General features: G+C 44.2%; 1 protein-coding gene across 1 annotated transcript in view; it reads left to right on the forward strand.

The window, feature by feature from the left end:
* The window catches only part of scube1 (signal peptide, CUB domain, EGF-like 1), an 89940-nt gene that overhangs the window by 34391 nt on the left and 35447 nt on the right, over positions 1 to 20102 (forward strand). Inside the window, exons 5-6 of the mRNA XM_018729900.2 lie at positions 7463 to 7588; positions 9168 to 9284. Coding sequence (XP_018585416.1) covers positions 7463 to 7588; positions 9168 to 9284 — 243 coding nt within the window. The remainder of the gene's footprint in view (positions 1 to 7462; positions 7589 to 9167; positions 9285 to 20102) is intronic.

Genomic DNA, 20102 nt, shown 5'->3' on the forward strand with positions numbered 1-20102 from the left:
GCCAACAAAAATAAATGGACTAGAACCTTTAAACAACAGGACAATGTCCAATCTTACACATGTCTCTGTGATGGTGATTGGAAAACTAAGTTGTTTTTCAAAATTAATCATCAACTAATATCCTTGTGCCATCATTAAGAGCCCTGAAATGGTGTTAGGCACTGATTTAACTCTTTCATCTTACATTTACATTTATTCATTTAGCAGACGCTTTTGTCCAAAGCGACATACATCTCAGCAAAAATACAATTTGTGCATTACATTAGGAGAAAGAGACATGGCTCCAGACATGTGACTCTTAAGTAAACCTTGTTTGTTACCTTCCACTTGATGCACCGATGTTCATCGCTCAAGTAGGTGCATAAAACGCAGGATTGACGAATCCTGATAACCTCCTACCAAAATGTTCACCTTCCCTGATAAACACTATGGCCTGCTATCTGGTTATTTTACGAACAATAGTGCCAATCATTCTTGTGCAGCTACTGAATTTCTGCCCCCCCCAGCTTTCCTTCTCTTTGGACGTAATGAACATTGTGGAAGGTCAACTTTTTGCCATTTGAACAGCTTTGATGGATTTGGCAACATATCATAGACTCATGATCAAGAACTTAAAACAGTGAAGCTCTGCTCTCTTAAGCTCTTTTCAAGGGACCTGATGTTACAGTGTCCGTTCCCACCTAGTTCACGCTCCCAACTATTGTGTCTCTGCCATGCTGTGTGCGCAACCTCTTAAAAAGCTTCTGCTTCTTCTTATCCTGGACCTTCTCATACCAGTATAATGGAATAGTAGTCAAATCAGATCTTCCAGATGCCATTATTCCCACTGAAGCTAACAAATTCCACTTTCTACATGTCCTCACCTTGATGCCAGCTTCCACCACCCTTTGGTAACTTGATTATCTGTATTGCAGCACTTTTCTTACCCATCTCACTGCAAATTCCTCCTCTTGGAGGGTCCCTCTGAAGGGTAACTTCACCTTGCTGTAGTGCCAGTACAAGGCAGTGCTGCTCAAGCTTCAAGGTAGAGCTACTGTAGACAGCAGCTTACCCTTCTCACAAGAATCTCAAATCTTGATATTGAGACATCATTATGTAGAGGGCTAGAGAATTTGTGACAGGAAGCCGTGCTGGAATACCCATTCTTTAAACTGACCTGGAAGTCTTGAATTGTCCACTGCTGCTAGCCGATCGTCCAATTCCCGTTAAGCGGCATGAATAGCTATTGTATCCTTCAAGCTGCTATCCAACAGCTTACCTAAAATTTTCATTGGCTTTTCCATGGTGGATGGAATCTGTGGTTTTTCTATGGTAAAGTGAAACTTATCATTAGGCTTTATTTTCCTCAGCAGCAGAGACCTGGATTTTGGTGTCTTAAAACTCATGCTAGCCCACTTACATTCTGGAAATTCTGCTGTTGCCACCATCAAGTCAACTTTTTTTATCCCACAAAAACAATCTATAAAATGATATGAAATAAAAATATAAAAAGATGGTACGTTTTAAAAGGAAAAAATGTCCTGGAAACACCGGGAAAAATGTCCAGGAACAATTATTTCTAACCTGTCATGAAAACTCAGAAGTTTTTTGTAATACAATATTACACTGGACAGTAACTTGAGATGTGACGTAACAACTTCTGATAATGTGCCGAGTTTATGTATTGGTTTCAGTGTTTTTGAATAACTGGAAATCTTTTATAAGACTCAGAACAGTGGTTGAATCTAGTAATTCCATGCCTTTTTTTCTCATGAAGCAAGGAATTTAGGTGTGTTTCAAATTCAGTGTTTCATTCATCACGCTTGCAGATGGACTTGAAATCATGTTACACATTCGATACAGTGTGTACCTATATTGAGCAAAATGATTTATTTTAATGGTAAAGCATTCAACTCTACCAGATTTCATGAGACTTTGCCTGTTTATTTCAATTTAGTTAAGATGCAGTACCTGCATGTTGTAATTTGAAAGGTGTGTGATAGTCCATCAGTATTTGTTTGGCTGGTAGTAACAGAGCCTTATAATAACCATAATCTCCTGTGGCATCTCAACGAGTTTCGAGGTGAGCTATGGGGTTGTAACCAACCACTGTCTTGTTGCGCCAGTTGTATGCTACGCCTTCGGGTTTGGGTGGCACCATCCCGTTGTTCTTACCCCATTGTTCCTGGTGTGTTTAAGGACTGAAATTGGAGTTGCAGAAAGGATAGATACTATGGAGAAGTGATCAGAAGCATGATTCTCATTTATGGTATTGGAGTGGGCTTAAGTACTGGCAGGACTGAATCGTGGGAGAAAAAGAGTTTCTTAACTTGAATCTAGTTCTTTGGCTCTGGTTGCAGTCTGAAAGGGTTAGAACTCAGTGGGGACCAAACAGTGGGGAGAAAGCCAGTTTCACCTTGTGTTCCTGTCCCTCTTTTCCCTTCATGAAGACTCAGGAATAGGGCCTGGTGTGCATCCCACTTCCAGGCACTGAACTTTGGGCTGTAAGACGAGGCGTATGAAGGGGGTGTTGAACGCCCCGTCTGAAGTGCTTCCTCTTTGCCTTTTGTGCGCAACAGGATTATCTCTCCTTATCGTAACAGGATTACAGGCTACGGAGCATCTCGACAAAGGGTGCCCCGCTGTGACGGCCGAGTGCCAGCGTGCCACTCGCCCCTGGTGCCCCCTTCGTCACGCCCTGCTCCCGCCCCATTCAGCAAGCTGTCCCCAGGGGGGACTCAGAACCAGAAACATTGCCTTTGCCCAGGCTTCAGATTTCCCCCTAAGTCTAATTGTTAGTGTCGTGACGAAGGTGATAGCAAGTCGAAGAAAAATTTCTTGAATCCTTTAGGCCTTTATCTTTCTTAAATGTGTGTGTGTACTTTATTTTTAGTGGCAGTGTTGTTCACATGAGCTCAAATGTAATGGATGATAGAACTTGGTTTAGTCCTGGAGTTTTCAGCTCCAGAAGTTGGAAAAAGTGCAAAGTCCTGACTTGCTCTCACTGTCCTCTCAGCTGTACCGCCTCCCCTTGCAATTCAAGGAGGACAGCTAGCATGATTGAAGGTCTGCGCAGTGAAATTACCATCGCTTCATTCCCACACTGAAACAGGTGAAAGGGACAGAAAACATTTACTCCTTTATGCTAAACCTTAACTTGATTTTCCATTACTTTGAAAGGTAGGCAAAAACAGCTGTACTGGTGTGCTTGGACTAGGATCATTTCTTATTTAGACTCAATGGTATTTAAATGAAAAAGCATTCAGTAGCTTTGAACTTGTTCACCTCTTTAGTCAAAATAAAGGCAGAAGCAGTGGAACTGTTCAGACTATTATTCTAAAGGTGCCGTTCTTACCATCGGAATAACTTTTCTATACAATTTCCCGTCGCGGGAGTTCCGCAGAAATTGGCCGCGTGTAGAAATTAATCTGGCATGCCAAAATGCAAGATTAATGGCATTTGAAATCATGCTGACATTAAAGCCCACGTGTATTGATGTTTCTATGCTTCTTTTTAGAAATCAATACGGCTTCTGTTACTGCAGCCATTTTAACACTGGTAATGTGTTCGGGCCCACCATATGCATCCCATGCTGATGTTTGGTATTTCAGTGAAGATTTTGCTGAGTTGCATGTCATTTCACACTTTTACCCCCTTACAGGTTTATTTTAAAAATGTAGAATATCAGTCTCATATTTACTTTTCAAATGCTTTCGTTAATTTCTTCCTTTTTTCCATTTTGATTTCAAGCCCCCCTGAGTGGGCATACTGGCTGGAGGTTTAGGACTCTTGAGAGGGTGCAGGGCCAGTTTTATAATAAGAGAAACCTAGATGACCGCCAAGGGGTGCCAAAATCTGGGGTGACAAATTTTGCAACTAAAATTGAAAAAAAAATTTTTTTTTTGGAAAAAACATTTAAGAATAAAGTAATAAAGGAACAGTTTTATTAGGAAAAAAAATCTGCTGCCTTCCGTATTATGTGAAAAATCATTGTATAAGTTTTTTCCATATATGTGTAAGTGAAAGTGCCTTTGAGTGGCGTGGTTTTCTAGGTAAGGGAGGAACGGAAGTGGTTTGCCAAACACGGGAAGAAACATACAAGCTCCACACACCCTGAGCTGGACTCAGACCCATGCCCACCAAGCATCTCAGGAGCTGTGAGGCACTGGGTTTACCTGCTGTAAATGCATGTTTACCTTTGTTAATTTAGAGCTATAACTTTTAAGGGGTACCAAAATCCCTCATGCCAACCTTGAGAAGCCAGCTGCAGGGGACAGGCTTCCCCTGGATGACTTCCCATCTGATTCCGTCCAAAGGTGGCACCTTGTTCCTCTGGATCTGGAAAGGAATGGACTGGCTGGTTAGATTGCTGTTTTACCATCAAAGACGTTGTGAAGAGCTGAAGACCAGCATCTGTCCTTCAAGCTCTCTTGTAATTATTCGCCATCGTTTGAGGTTGGGGGTGTAAGGGATGGAGGCTGGTGGTGGTAGGTCTTTGTCATTAATAGGCCTTTCTGAACTCTTGGGACTGGCCTTCCATGGCTCACCCCCCCACCACCACCCGGGATTAACGTCTGTTAATGAGGTGCAACAAGGACGTCCGAGCCGCAGTCGATGCAGAAACATCCATTGTCCCCCCAACTCACAGTCCTTGCCAAAGAAGGCCCTTCCCTGTGCTTCTAAAGTGGATCAAGGGGACGAGGATGTGGAAAGCAATGTCATTGACGGTGTTGCCATGGGGATGGTCACTGGGGAAAGAATGCATTCTGTGGGCATTGTTGCAGCCGAGGAGAAAGAGCTCAGACTCAGTGCCCTTTGGAGGTGTACCCGCGGCCTCTCTTTCTCCTTCCCTCCTCCTTTTTCTTCCCTTTTCTTTTTCTCACAGAATATTTAGATGTTTAAGAAGAAATGCTCCTCCGCATGAAGAGGCAACAGACGCAGCGTGAATGCAATTTAAAGAAAGATACTAGTTCATTATTATCTTCTTACAGTAGTACTGTCTTATTCATATGGCCATAGCATTCTTAAATAATTATCATTAACATTTATTTACTGCAGCGCTCCACACATTTTGTTCTGGCTTCTAATGCATTTGGTTGAAAACTCCGTTCGGAGCCCGGATCATCAAGTTCTGCGCAGAAACTGACCGAAACATCTTCACACGTCCTCATGGGGGAGAACGCTCTCGGCCGTTTGCACCAGTAGTACGCAACCTAGTCCTTGAGCAGCAGACCGTGTCCCTGAGGACCACAGGCAAACTGAGAGTCATTGTAAAAAAAAAAAAAAAAAATTTAAATTTATTCTGGGTTTCCCCACCCGTGATTTCGGCTGGACAGTCTGTAAAAGTACGCTGCATAATTCTCAGGCTGAGGGTCACGAACCCGGTTCCCGGTTCCAAAACAGCCCTGTTTCTACATTCTTGAAAAGATCTCTCACCCTTCTGGATTCATTGTAAAAATTCATAACCGTGTTGATTTATAACTTTGGAGAGCGCTCTAGCATGTAAACATATCTGAGGTGCAAAATGCAGACAATAAAAGATTAAAGGTCAGTCGTAAATTTTGCTCTGAAAGGAATCCAGCAACTCGACGAGTGGGTGCCAGTGGGTTTGCTTCCACCGAGAGCTGTGACTCTGTCCAGGTCTCTCCTTCTCTCAGGGGTAGCGCTATCCAGGCTCCTCCACAAACCCAGAGGTGGCTCTGTCCGCACCGGTCGTCCAGCTCCATGTCGGTCTCTCTTCTACTGGCCTTTCTCCTTGGTGGAGATCTCTTTCCTCATCAGCATGTAACACAATTCCACAGAACCCTTCGCTGATTGCTAATAGCACTTTAGAGTTCATTAAACTTTCCAGGCTTCCCAAACACCAGTGGTATCGTTGGCTCCTCCTCAAGACTGGGAAAGGAGAACTTTGTGCTCCCGATTGAATTACGTACCCGTGGTCCTGGCCCGTCCTCATTTTTTTCTTTTTAATGAAGATTTAAGTGCAGAAATATTAAAGTTATTTGCACATGTTCCTCCCCAATAAATCATGCGGCTGGCCTCAGACCCACATCAAACAGGCCGCGGTGGGGAGGGGGGAGCCGCGTCGCGTCGGACGAGAACGCGCCACATATCAGCTCCACTCGTCCAGAAGGCAGCGGAGGTGGGGGCTGGGGGGTGGGGGGGTTCAGCTCAGTGCGAGCGCAGTAAATTAACACATATGCTGATTGAGGCTGGCAGGGGCCTGGCCAGCGTGCAGCGGCACTGTGCCCCGATACATTCTTCTGTGAAGCCGCGCTGACCTCCGCTGAACTGTGGCAGGATGCCGGAGCGCATGAAACCGGCTTTGCGCAATTAGCGAAAGAAAACACGGGACGATCTCCTCCATTAAACAATCCCCTTCCCTGCCACTCAGCGTTAAGGTTTACTGAAATGGCGAGTTGTGCCGTGCATGGAGCCTCTGGGATACCGGCCTCCAGTGGGTCACTCGGATTTTCTGTGTATTCCTTAACCCTTCCGTGTTTTGGCTCACTTTCCGAAAGGGGGTGAGACGTTGTTCCTGCCACCTTTTCATGATATGCTAGGAGGTGCCGAAAGCAACGGAACTGGATCCGCGCTTTTGACGGTGCAGGTACCTTTACCCCGTCAGGGTCTGCTGCATTCAGTAAATTGCAGATATGACTTTATGATATACATGTCACTGCATTCAAAGGGGTATCATAATTCCTGTAAGGTGTTTTAAACCCAACCTGATGCATTTGGAGAAGTCGTATTTAGTCAACACTGTTCTTAAGGTCCTCATAATGCCCTGTTGAGCCGTCTGCAGCTCCGCAAGGTGAATAGCAGCTGCTCTGAATGTCCTGTGCTGTGTGAATTTCACACATAGCTGGACAGCATTGCTTTGCCCTCAGTGGACCAACCCAAACCCTATGTCCTGTTCTTCATGTGGGGGGGGCAGGGGGGGTCCGTGGCAGGAATGTAAAACTAATTTACGCGCTCATAAAAATCCCACATTACTCCCAAGGACAAAGTCTAAAGTGGGTTTGTAATAAGGGATGCAAGCAGCTCACCTTCTTCTTTTGCTATAAATTAGGATAGGTTTTTAAGTCTCTGCCATCCCATCATCGTTTTCCGTGTTGGCCTGCCTGGCACATTGCCAGGTCTTCTGTCCCCTTTTATACTGAGAGTACTGTTGACATAAAGCCCACATCCTCATGAAGGGAATATTATGGTGATCCCAGCGAAGATGATATCTTAAACGTTAACCTTTTGATGTGACTTGAAATTTTTGTAGGGATAAATTATCGGTTCAGAGGGTGAAGCATTCATGACTTTTTGAAATTCAGCTGGCAACATTGCGATGTTGGTGTGTTGCAACAGTGTTAAACAGCATGTCTTCCATTTGCTCCGTATTTTTGTCCTTGTTTCTCATGTTGATGTCTTTGTTTCTGCTCTTCTTTCTCTCCACCTCCTCTTCGCCGCTCCCCCCTTGGTTGCTGCGCAGATGGGATGAACTGCATGAACAAGGACCATGGCTGCGCCCACATCTGCAGGGAGACGCCCAAGGGAGGCCCGGCATGTGAATGCCGTCCTGGGTTCGAGCTAGCGAAGAACCAGAGGGACTGCATATGTACGTGGCTGCTAGTGAGGGTCTTAACAAAGGGGTCTTAAATGGCTATACAAGTTCTGTCATACATGCCTGGATGTCAAGGAAAGGCAAATTAGAGCAGGAAACATCAATAACAAGTAAGAGAAAAACAGGTCCTCCTATGCATCATTTTATGGAGCACCTTCAGTATCTGTTGATAAATACTATATCCATCCAAGACCCAGCAGTTTTTGGTACCAGTTTGGTACCAACTCCTTACTTGTTCTATTAGTCAAGTTCCTCAGTATGCAATTCCTCTATAGCTGCTGCTTTGAAGGATAGAATTCCAAGCCAGACTACCCGCTGTCAGGACTTGAAAATTATCCATGTTATTATCTTATGCTGAGGTGTAGCGGATGGTGGAGGGGCACGGTGGTGCAGCAGGTTTGGCTGGGTCCCACTCTCTGGTGGGCTTGGGGTTCGAGTCCTGCTTGGGGTGCCTTGCGATGGCCTGGCCTCCCATCCTGGGTGTGTCCCCTCCCTCTCCAGCCTTGCACCCTGCGTTGCCGCGTTAGGCTCCGGTTCGCCGCGACCCCGCTCGGGACAAGCGGTTTCAGACAGTGTGTGTGTGCGTGAGGTGTAGTGGGGATAATCAGTCTATTCTACGCATAGGGTTGTCTTGTATATCACAATTAGTGATGTGAGGTGAACCGAGTCAAGACAGCATGTTCAGACTGAAGCAGACTATGATCAGACCACATTTTGGACAACTTTGCTTAGCGATAGACAGTATGTGATTAAGTCTATCTACATGATGAAGTGATCCTAGAAGAAATTAGACTGATTTTTAACATTTTTGGTTTTATTACCCATAGAGTTTCAATATGAGGAATTACTAGGAAAATGTTTCTTGTTAGTTACGCTTTGTTCAGCATTGTTTTACATGTTACAAAATGAGCTCACCTCACTTATTGTGAAATAGTTCCTCCCACTGAAGTAGAGGGTTTGATACATGCATGTAATGGTATTTTTTATGGCTCAGGAAAACGAATGAGAAATGGAAACAGTTGTAAAGCAACACTGCTATGATAAAAGCGAGTTGTTTTATCGTTTAAATACTGCGGGTTGGCGAGCAATTCGATTCTCCCCTCCAGATGAAATGTCCCTTGCTACAAACCGGAGCCAGCCCCTTTCGTGCCAGGTTTGGGGACTCCAGGGTGACAATGAGACCCCCCCATGGTTCCAAGGGGCTAATAACTAGCTGTGAACTCTGTTCGGGACAATGTTGATGCGGTGACAGTGTAATGTGTCACCATACAGTAGTGTTCATTGCAGACTTACTTAATCTGTATCATTTATTTAATTTCTTCCAAAGTTTGTTGGCCGTGACAGTGTCCTTAGGGGAAAAATGCTATAAAAATGTTAATTATCTTTTCCCATAAAGAAGGAGCATGACTGTTTGCACCTTTGGGGAAGAAGTTGTTAGCAGATATAATATATAAAAAGCACTGGATATTTGTGTGTCCAGATGTGTTCTCTGGTCAGGATTCAGTTACATGGGTTTGCGGTGTAAATTACTGCTGTTTCTTTTTTGTTTATTTCCAAATCTGTGTGTGGTTAGTGACATGTAACTATGGAAACGGAGGCTGCCAGCACAACTGTGAAGACACAGATACGGGGCCCGTGTGCGATTGCCACCAAAAGTATGTTCTCCACTCAGACAGCAAAACCTGCATTGGTGAGTAGACCTGGACCGCAGGTGTCATGGCATCAGCACACACCTTGAACGTTGCCAAAATAATACACACTTCCAAGAGCCACAACTTTTGCCACTGTAGGACATTACTCATCTGTTCGAGGGCTGGGACCTCACTCACCTATACAACTCAACACAAGCTCTATAAAGTGGCCCACCCTCACAGGGGCCATATTATCAGAAAGAGACACTGTAACCTTGGCTCAGCTTTCGATCCAAGTGATTTTTGCTCCATTTTTACTAATAGTCTTTCAGGAATCAGATGCAGTGAAAGCAAATGAAAAAAAGCAGTGTTGCATTGAAGTGAAAAGCCACTGACTTATTATAGGGGAAGAACAAATTGTCTTAATTGAAGAAATATTGTTAAAAACATGTCCGAGCAAAGTCAGAGTGTTATACTGTAGATCCTTACATCCAGTTGGGCACATTCTGCTACGGTACTTACACCAGTCCCAGCCTGTGTTAGTTTTAACAGTTACAAGTGATGTCGAGTGAGAGAGACTTTATAGTGTCTTCCCACAACAGTTCCCACAACGCTTTAAAAAAATATAGCACAGTAAGTGGACAACATATACAGACTGAAGTCAGTTATTACACAAAGTATGCAGGAGGTTCAGGGGGTGATAGGAAACAAAAAACTATCTGGATCAGGAGCAGACGTCGTGCGGGGGACGTGGTTTAAGAGTCAGAGCCCCGGTTGTCCTCCCTGCTTATGGGGATCACGGCCTGGCTACGCGGCTGGAAGATGCTGTGGACGGAGCGCGAGGGGAAAGCTTCACCTATGGTGTAGATCGGAGATGGAAAGGTTACAGTGCTGACCCGTGTCTTACAGAGAGAACCACAAGGTCCATGTCAGAACATTGGTCTTTGTGCTACTATACCCATGTGTTCCACAGCCCAGTATCCCTTGGGGCTCCACGTTCTACATGGCTCCACATTCCCTTGGGTGTAGCCCTTTTAGTTTTTGATCAGCTAATGGATTCTTGTCATTTCACAGCAACTTTGATTCCTGTACATTGGCGCAGTTGTAGATTATTCATGTGGAATACACACTCGCATACATTTATTTGCACAAACACAAGAAGTGAGTAAATGGAACAGACCTCAGAAAGCAGTCACAGTCTTGGATGAAGAACAGTAACAAAGAATACTGGGCAAAGAGCAGGCCTGCAGTGGAAAATTAATAATAGAGATGTCTCAGACTCCAAAAAACACATTAATCACTTTCCTTATGCCGGACGAATGGGCCAAATCGGAGCAGCACCTATCGAAAAGTGGCACATGACCAACGCTGGCTTCACCGTATGGGAGTTGTACTCCAACCATTTCAGTGGGGCCGAATCTAGGCACCGGGGAAAGAACTTTTATGTTTTTATTCTTAATTTGATTAATATAGTATGAATTACCAGTTCCAGGTAAGTGTTGTTCTTTACGGTCATTTTCACTTCAGTTCGGTTCAGTTTATTTTTTATCGAGCGCTCGTTTTCCTCAAGCCTCACCCTGCTGTGCTCTTTGGCTCTGGTCCCCGGCAGAGGTTTCGCCACCTCTCACTTTGTTGTTTTCAGATGCACCAGAATGCCTTTCATAGAAGATAAAAAGTGATTTAGCGTCTTCCGTCGTCGTTTTAGCTCCTCGATGCCCGAGTCGCAAAATCACATCAAACTACAATGGTCTTCATTATCGTATTTGTTTTTTAACATCTGTTTCAAAATGTAATAATCTGTCGTTGTTATTAAGTGTTTGCAAAATTATTCTTTTGCAGTTTCTACATGTCAAATGTGTCAATTGGCGAGCCAGGTCGTGTTATACAAACTCTCGTTATATGGATGTTCACTTATCCAGGGTAAAATAATTTGCACCGCTCAATCCATTATAGCGACTCCACCCCAGTTATCTGGACATTTTAGTCTGTATGTCCACCACTCTGGGGTAAAACGTCTCTGACTTTTCAAACCAAGTGAGGTGCCCGCTCAGGTCAGTAACCAGTCCCAGCAGATAAACACACAAACAGCTGCACCCGAACCATTTTCTTCTGTGACATTCGGTTTTACTGATGTCTACTACCTACCTACCGTGTTCCTTCAAAAGCTGACAAACAGCTGGTCAAAATTAGTCTTGCACCACTTTTTCTTTGTAAATGTGAAAATGGTGGAACGTGCACTCTGCTGGCAGATCGCTTATCGCACACTCACTACAGTGACGTGAAGCCACATCAATAATTTAAGAATACCAAAAAGCTTAGAATAATGGCTGTAATATTTTGGGTGAACTTGCATCGGTTTAAAATGTTTCCTATAAGAAATAACGGGAATAGCTCCTAATCCGCATCTGGACCCCTACTTGACAGACAAATTTTCAGGAACAAATTGCCTTATGATCCCGTGGGAAGCGTGTGCAGTTACATGTATGAGCTCGCCGTACAGGTTTACTTCAGACACTTTCAGTGATTTCCAAAGAGTTGACTGGGTATGGAAGGTAAAATGTGATTTCTGCATATACAGGTTCAGAAAGTATCCGCGATCATAACATTTTGCACAAAAAGGAACACGACAGATTACAGGCGAAAAACTGGTGTAAGTTAAACTAGGTAAAAAGATATGATGCACGTTCTTCAATATTTTTTAGATATTCTATTTGCCCTTTGTAGTTTTCTGTTTAATTTCTAGTTTGTTTTTGATTTAAAAACAATTTGACTTAATTGAATGATTAAATAAATTGCATAAAAAATGCCACAATGAATACACAGCATAGTAATTATTACAATATAGAAATGAAGTCTCATTATGTGTTTCAATTTTTGCTCTATTTTGCATTGTGTTTCGTTTAGAGCCATCATTTGTGCCTTTGTCCATAATTTGTAAAATATTTAGATATATTACTGTTAATTTCCATTAATATTCCCATTAATAAACAATCCTGGGAAATGGAAAAAGATCACATATGAATAATGTAGTGTCATCATTTTACAGCTACTCTTAATATGATCTGATGGATGGACTTTTTTCCATTTTCAACTTTTTGGCGTCACGATGTGGTTAGTTTCCTAATAAGATGCTTGTGAATTTGTAAATGAGTATGTAAATTTGACATTACATTTTTCCAGGTGTTTCATGCTTCAGTTGTTCACCTGAGCACTCTGGAGAAAATAAAGCACTTCTTTCCCTGAAATGATGAGTAATGCTCTGTGGTAAAAGTGATCAGAGTGGTGTGTGTATAGGGGTGGGAGGGTTCAATGTTGTGCCCGACAACGCGGTACCTCATCCCATGGGGAAATTACTTCCCAAGAGACGTGTTAATGTGTTGTTTTTTTTTTTTTTTTTGCTTTAACAGTATTTTCCTTTGCAGCATTGCAGAGCGGCAAGTGGATTTAGTGGGAGGCAGGGAAAGAAAACAAAAGATGGGGGGAAAGCCTCTTCTTCCACCACTTCGTCAGACAAGAAAGCCTTTAACTTCCTGTGTTTGTGCCTGGCTATGGCCGGCTGTGCCCGGCTGTGACCGGCTGTGACCGGCTGTGACCGGAGTGTCATAACTGCTCTGTGGGTTTCTCCATCTCTGTAGTGCTGTCTGTAGGCTCCCTCTTCCTTCTCCTTCTGCTTTCTGGTGATAGTTACTGATTGCCTGTCTTGTCTGAGCATTTATGTCAAAATAAACAGAGGGAAAGGAAAAAAAAACAACTTTAAAAAAAAAGTAAAACCAAACAAATGAATCAAAAAAGGAACAAAATTTGAGCAAACTTCTCAATTGCAGCCTGATCGAACCTAGAACTCCCAACAAACCAGAAAGAAAGACAAAGGATTAATAACTGGGGGGGGGGGGGGGGGGGGAATATTCCCTCCCCTTAGACAGGAATGGAGAGCAACCAAATTGGCCCCTCAGCCACTAACTACGATGAAAAAAAAACCCGGTAAACCTCCCTAATACACTTTCAGCAAAACGAATGATGTCACGAAAGCGAATGAAAACTGGCCCGCCCATCTAGCCTGCCAGCACTTCCTCATGCTCCGCCCGCCACCCCCCACCTCCCTAAACCCTTGAGCCCACCCCCACCGCTACCCCGCCTGCAGAAGGATGAGTTCTACACATCCACCCATATGTTGAGTGCAAGCCTCCATAATAACATTTGGGCTGCATGCAGTACCTCTAACCTGTCCTTCATGTCATCGTGTGTCCTTTGCCTGTCCCTCCTGCTGTCCTCCTTACACTAACTCACCGCCCTTATTTGGCTGCATGGGACAGTCTGTCTGCATTTCTCCTTAAACCTTTCTTTCAGCAATTATCGCACACCCTCCCTGCCTCCACCCCACCACACCCTTTTTACCCCATCCCCCTAAAATGCAATACAGTAATAGTGACGTGCCTTTTTCTCCGACTTTAATTTAGCGCATCTATTACTGTTATTGTTACACCAGTAGCAGTAGCTCAGCCGTATTGTATTCCCTGTTGAAATGATTATTTCTCATCTAATTTGTTTTTATTTTTGCTGGCTAAACCCCCTTTGCTGCCGAGTCCTTGTCACGAGGGCTTTTTTTCAAAGCCGCTGATTCTTGTCGTTTCTTCCGGAGAGTTCTTCGCCGCCACCCCCCGCCCTTTCCGAGCTCTCGAGCCCCTCAGCCCTCACGCACGCACTTCTAACTCAACTAATTGCCCGAGAAGGGCGGACGAAAGGCAGGGGTTTCGAGCTCTCGCCTGGAGGAGCCTTGAGTGGTCAGTGTAAAGCGAAGGCCCGGGCCTCGACCGCTTCCTCCACGGAACGTTGAACGACCGAGACTTTCTCAGCCAAACCTATAGACGTGGCTGCAACAAGCCATAAGGGTGAGGGTCCTCTCAGGCCCTTTGCATGGGGTAAAAATTACGTGTTGTACATCGAAACAGCAGAACACTCTCATCCATCCCTGCCCTGCCCCTTCTGCCAGAATTCCCTCGTGGGATCGGTCCACCATTTGCTCATCACCATTCTAACACTGCTGCTAAGTTGCATATCTGCATGTCATGCTTTGGAACCCTGTTTCCAGCATCAATTTTTGAAGCCAGTTGTGATGTGTTTCATAGACAAACAGGCAACCAGCGCTGTCCCCAGACTACCGCTTCCTGTTTGCATGCACTCTACAAGCCCCATACCTTCCACTTCCCCCCACTTTCCCACTCTTAACTTTTCTTTGTCTCCCCTCTTGTTGGACCATGTTGTCATTTTTATGTCCTCGTGGCTCTAGACGTGTTTTCCCCGAGTCCTTTGTTACGTCGACTCTGGTGTGTCTGTTAATCACTTGATTTGCTGGTTAGCTCTGTCCTGTCACCTTCATTCCTCTTTCTTGTACTTTCCTCCTGTCTTGGTCCCACCACAGCCCCCTCAGCCTCAGCTCCCACACTCATGCAGTTTGTCTTGGACATGTTTCATATCATTCGCCTCTTCCTCTCCGACGGAGTCCTCGTTGAAAATACAGCCGTTTGAACGCGGACGGCAGAAACTGCCCGAAAGATCAAAGAAAGCAAGTCCCCACCCCCGACCGCAATCGATAATTTCACTTTTTATTTTTGCTCGTAATATTTTTTTCCATAGCCTACGAAAGACAGTCTGATTTTTGTTCTGGGGTTTTTACCAGTGGGATTAACACTCTAACAGGGATTTCGGCGCTTTTCCCCCGGCTTCCTGCTTCTCAGCTTTGGTATGCACAAACGCCAGGGAAGTCTGTCCCGGGCGGGCGGGCGGCGGACATCGGGCTTCTCATTAACCAACTGCTCCCTGTTTGTCCCCTGTCACTTGTGTTTTAGAGAAAGATGAGGCTGCAATTGAGAGCTCTGAGTTCAATGCCACGTCAGTAGCTGATGTGGACAAGCGGGTGAAACGGCGTCTACTTATGGGTAACTCTTTTCTTCCTCTTCCTGTGTGTTGCTATGGCGCTTGTGCTTGTTTCCCTCTCCTACTCTGCTTTCTCTCTCTCCTTTTCCGCTTGTTTCTTTAAGTATCTTCTTTGTTCGTCCTCAGGTCACACATTGCTTAGGATGGTCATATTCAGTTGCTGATGAGGGCCGGAGTGTTTGCGCCTGGTCATCATGGCGCAAACTCTCTTTCCCTCAGTCTGCTAGTCATACAGGCAGAAACAGGCTCAGTCAACGCAGAGATGGTGCGTTGAAAGTGTCCGTACCCCTACGTGTAAGGATCCTGTGTGCCGTGGCGATGCGCTTGCGTCGAGTTTGGGAAAATGACCGCGTTTGTCTCGTGCGTTGCGGTCTGAAGTGTCTACCCGTCCCATAGCGGTCACCTCTTACGTTTCATTCAAACTGATGCTTTTCAGCCGTTGCAAAGTACTTTGAGAGCTTTCGTACAACCCTAGACCCTTATTTCCTGCACTTTAGGTTCACGTCAGAAAATGTTAAGTATTTTGCCTTTTCAGCGCTAGCACGGTGAATCGCAGGCGAATTAAGTGTCATATTTGAAATTAAGCAACAGTTCTAGTCTAATCTAAGAAAGATGCTCTTCATGCGAGATACTCCGGGCAAAGACAGGCTGGATCCTCAGCGCCTCTCTCTTCACATTCTGTTACTCTTTGATAAGATCACAATGGTGCTTGAGGGGAGGTTCACATCTTGTCAGTTATATTTTGGCCGCACTGTGTGGACCGCGAAGACAAAGTGACTTGTCGTTTCGTACTGTGTCCCTACGGTAGATCCCGCTGTCCTTAATGATGAATCCTCTTATTCCCGAAAACTGTCTGCCCCCATAACCATGTGTCTCTTTGCCATTCAAACGGGTCTTTGTAGCCTTACAGCTCAGAGGAGGAGAGGGTCTTTCTCAAAGAGGTCATTTTAGGTCTTTTCCAGCCGGAAACATTAATTCCTGTGTCGTTATTACAGCTTCACTTGTGTTTATTTATCAGATCCAAGACTGGAATCATTTCCTTATATGAGAGCATAGGATTGATGTTGCACAGTTCTGGAAGTTTCCGGACTGGGGGTTTCGAAAACCCTCAGTCATCCTGTGGCGTTATCGTAATTCATCCCATGCAGTAAATTAAAAAAAGAATTCTGCAGTAGCAAACGTCTGTCTCCACTTCGAAGGCTGTCAGATAAGTAGAAAACAAGAAGACAGCCAGTCCCTTCTAAGACGCAACGGGGGAAGAAGGCGAGTCGAGGCACGGCTCGTTCAGAGTAGCTGAGGTGAAGTGTGATAAAATAATGCACGGACGTTCTTTTAGTAACAAACCCGATGAGATCTAGATCATTCCGCCACTCCACCTTCTAATCCCAGACTGATGGCGGAGCAAACAGTCAAGGAGTTCAACCATGATGAATGAAGGTCTGCCTAGCATATTGTGTGCCCACTCAAAGAGCTTCTTCTGCCAGGCAGAATGTGCTACTTTAATTCGTTTGCAAACGTCTTGTCACGCAACGTTGCCCTCAAAGTGAGAAGCCGAAGGATCAGACCAAATGTGCGAGCCGACATCCAGAGTAATGAACTGATTAGTCCAACCCCTTGCGCGACAGTGACCTTATATGCTGCAGAATTCATTACAAACGCTATTTTAACATTTTTGAGAAGATTGTTTTCATATTTGAGAAATTAGCCCCCTTTCCTTTGAGTTTAGCTATTTTTTAGGCTCGTGTTTCAGTCCAGTGTTTTTTTAGTGGAGTGTTGATTTCGCTTGTATTTTGAAGGCAGTCGTGAGCCGTGTTCCGATGGACCGGATGCCATGAAAGACACCGATAACGGACCGTATGAAGGAATGCACGAGTGGGTCCCATCAGGGTGGATTGTGGCACACATCCTTGCACGCTAAGGCATCAGCATGCTTTACTGAATCTCAGAAACACCGCAGCGTGGGGTCGCCCGCTCTCTTAGGGCCTTCTTTCATGGTCCCGTGTTGCACCTCATAGCACCTGAGGCCTTAGCGAACGAGGTGGAGGATCCCTCACACTGCAGGGTTCGAATTCTTCAAAGCAGAAACTAATTTATTTATGATTAAAGTTTTAATTTCATGTGACCAGGGCTTTTCTTTCTGAAGAAAATAACTCTGCTACTAAAAGTTACTAATGATTATACCACTACCCAACACCTAACTCCACTAAACCACATTTCTTGTTGATCTCAATGCCTTTGAGCAGCATTCCTTTTGGTTTCTCAAGATCTTTAAATATGTTTTTTTTATTTTTATTTTTATTTTGATCTTTCAAAAAAGGCCAGGTGATGATGTCATTCCATGACCTGTCCAGCGCACTGTATTGTTGCAGGGGACCCAAGTCTAGACTACAGTATTTTTCTGTCCATTTGTGCTTTGTGTGTCTGCTGCCTTTTACCTTTCAGCACCGGTTCTTATTTCAACAGGTCTTCATAGCAGCCACTGGATGATGAATCGGCCTAAGGGTGGGACTAGTGTTCTGAGGGGTTACTAGGGGGAGGGCCTAAGAATTATGGGAGCTACAGTTCAATGTCAGTGCTCATTCTTCTTCCAGACTCTTTTGTCTTTGATGCAGTGGAAATGTTGACATGATTGCGTGCGGCTGATGGACGTGTGGTCATAAGATCGCAGCATCATGCTGACAAAGTGCTGGTCAGGGCCTAAAATTTGACAAATTACTCCTGGCCTCCTTGCTCAACCAAAAAAACACCCACTCATAACAGACCATTATCTCCCAGCCAGTTAAATTACATCATTGTCCCTGATCTGTAGCACACAATGACAATTGCATACTTTACACGTGACAAGTCGTGTTCAGATTACCAGTCAGACAGTGCACTGTTTTACATTGCTTTAAAAAATTATTTTAACGGAAAAGTTTTTTAATTGGAAAAGTGATGGGTTCAAGACAGCTTGCTGGAAGCATATCCGGTCTTTCTCTGCTTATTATGCCACCCCCTCCCATCCAGGGCGAAGAAGGTTTTGTGATTTTTCAGCAGTTTCCCAAGTAAGGGCAAGTAGTGCTTTCATAACCAACATTGTGTGTTAATGCATAACCACCATCAGAGTACTTGAGTTATCCCTAGTGTGTGGAATGGGATCCGAGTTGGCCAGCAGCACCATGTTACATTTTACACAGAGTGTTTCTGTCTGAATGTGTCTCCTGATATTTGTTCTGGAAGCACTACTTTGGGGGAGTTTTTTTTAACGGTATTTTGCACTAAAGAATTACAGTGGACCTGGGGTGTATAGCGCCAGCTCCCTGCTGTCTGTAAAAGGATAAACACTAGCCCCGATGGCACTATTAAATAAGAATTTTCAGTATTGTATGACCTTTCTCTGCAGCAATAGAGATCAGCACTGAGTAGTGGACTTTCACTTGGAACTGGCATAGTATAATGGCACAGTGTAATTATAATATAACTGCCTGCCTTAAAGATGTCAAATTAAAATGCTTGGTTTATTTATGCCATGTTTTTGGAAACTAAATGACTGGCATCACTTTTTGCTCCTGTCATAAATGCATTGATGAGGATCTCCGATTGGTTTTCTGGGTTTCTACGATAGAGCCATTTCGGGTATAAACAGGGTATATAAAATACATTTGTTTTCACTCCATGTTTTTCACACTCAAAGGATGGTAACACAAGGGAACATCTGGGGACTATAGTTTTTTTTACAATTTGGCATTTTAAGGAATTTAGTTAAATAAACTTGCATTCATTGGATACATGTGAAGATGGTGTGAAAGGTGTTGATATATTGACCTCACTTTAACATGGGAAAAAGTAAAAATATACAGTATCCTTTTGGTCTGGATACCTTGAGACAGACCAGTCCTCACTGACAGTCCATTTAGAAATGGCACTTGAAATAAGGAGAGGTTTGTTGCTCAAAGAGAAAGTATTTCTTTTCTGTGGAAGCAGACTTAAGGCACTCTTAAAGTTGAAGGTGCCATAGTATGTGAGCGTCCCCCACAGTCTACCTCTATTCAGTCTATTGTGCATCCTCACAGTGCTTGTTTGCTTTGGAATAACAAGTTTGGATTGATGTTGGGTTCTAAACATTGAATGGTTTGCTGCGAAAGCTAGACATTCTACTAGTTTTTGCCATTTTCGTTATGTGTGTGTCTTGCAGCTGGCAGAAATCTCATCACTGCCTGTAAAAGTGTATCTAAAATCAAGTGTGGGACTTCGTGGACCCCTACATGTCCAAATTATGTTAAACCAAGAGGCAGAAGGTGACGAGGAGGCTGTCGATACATGTGAATTGTACACTCTAGGAGCTGGTCTAAAGAAGTCCCGATGTGTCTGAGGTGCAGTTGACAGATATAGGATTTTTAATTTACATTCCACTTGGATCTTTGAGTGTCGTGTGTTCACATGTGTTCTGTCATCATGTATTGGCAGGACGGGGATAGCTGGAATTAATTACGAAGTGGTTGTGTCTACAAAGCAATCCAACAGTAGTATGCTTTACAACTAAATCACAGCAGTACATGGCTTACAAGACGTGTACTCTATAACACAAGATATATGGATGGAGTAATTCTGGGAGGAACATGTGTTAGCTGAGAATGTTGGAAGCTAGACGTGTGCCGGCTCATAATGCGCATCACGAGCACGACACAGAGAAGCTCTCTCCGCAGTATGTGCAAGACTATAGATTGAATCGGAGGGCGCGGTGTTGGGGGTGTGGACAACAGAAATGTGCTGCTTGTGTGCGAGAGGAGATATGGTTAGTGGAAATATGAAGAGAGATGAAACGTGTCCTGCACATCAATTAGAGGACATGGCATTCCAGTGTAGGGTCTGCCTTAGGGCCAGAACCAGCTGGTAGGAGCTAATGCTGAGGGACTCCCTTCATAGTATGCTAATGACAGGGTCTTTTACGTTCATTATAAATC

Source organism: Scleropages formosus, chromosome 21 (assembly GCF_900964775.1).
Source record: "Scleropages formosus chromosome 21, fSclFor1.1, whole genome shotgun sequence".
In the NCBI taxonomy this organism is placed as follows: Eukaryota; Metazoa; Chordata; class Actinopteri; order Osteoglossiformes; family Osteoglossidae; genus Scleropages; species Scleropages formosus.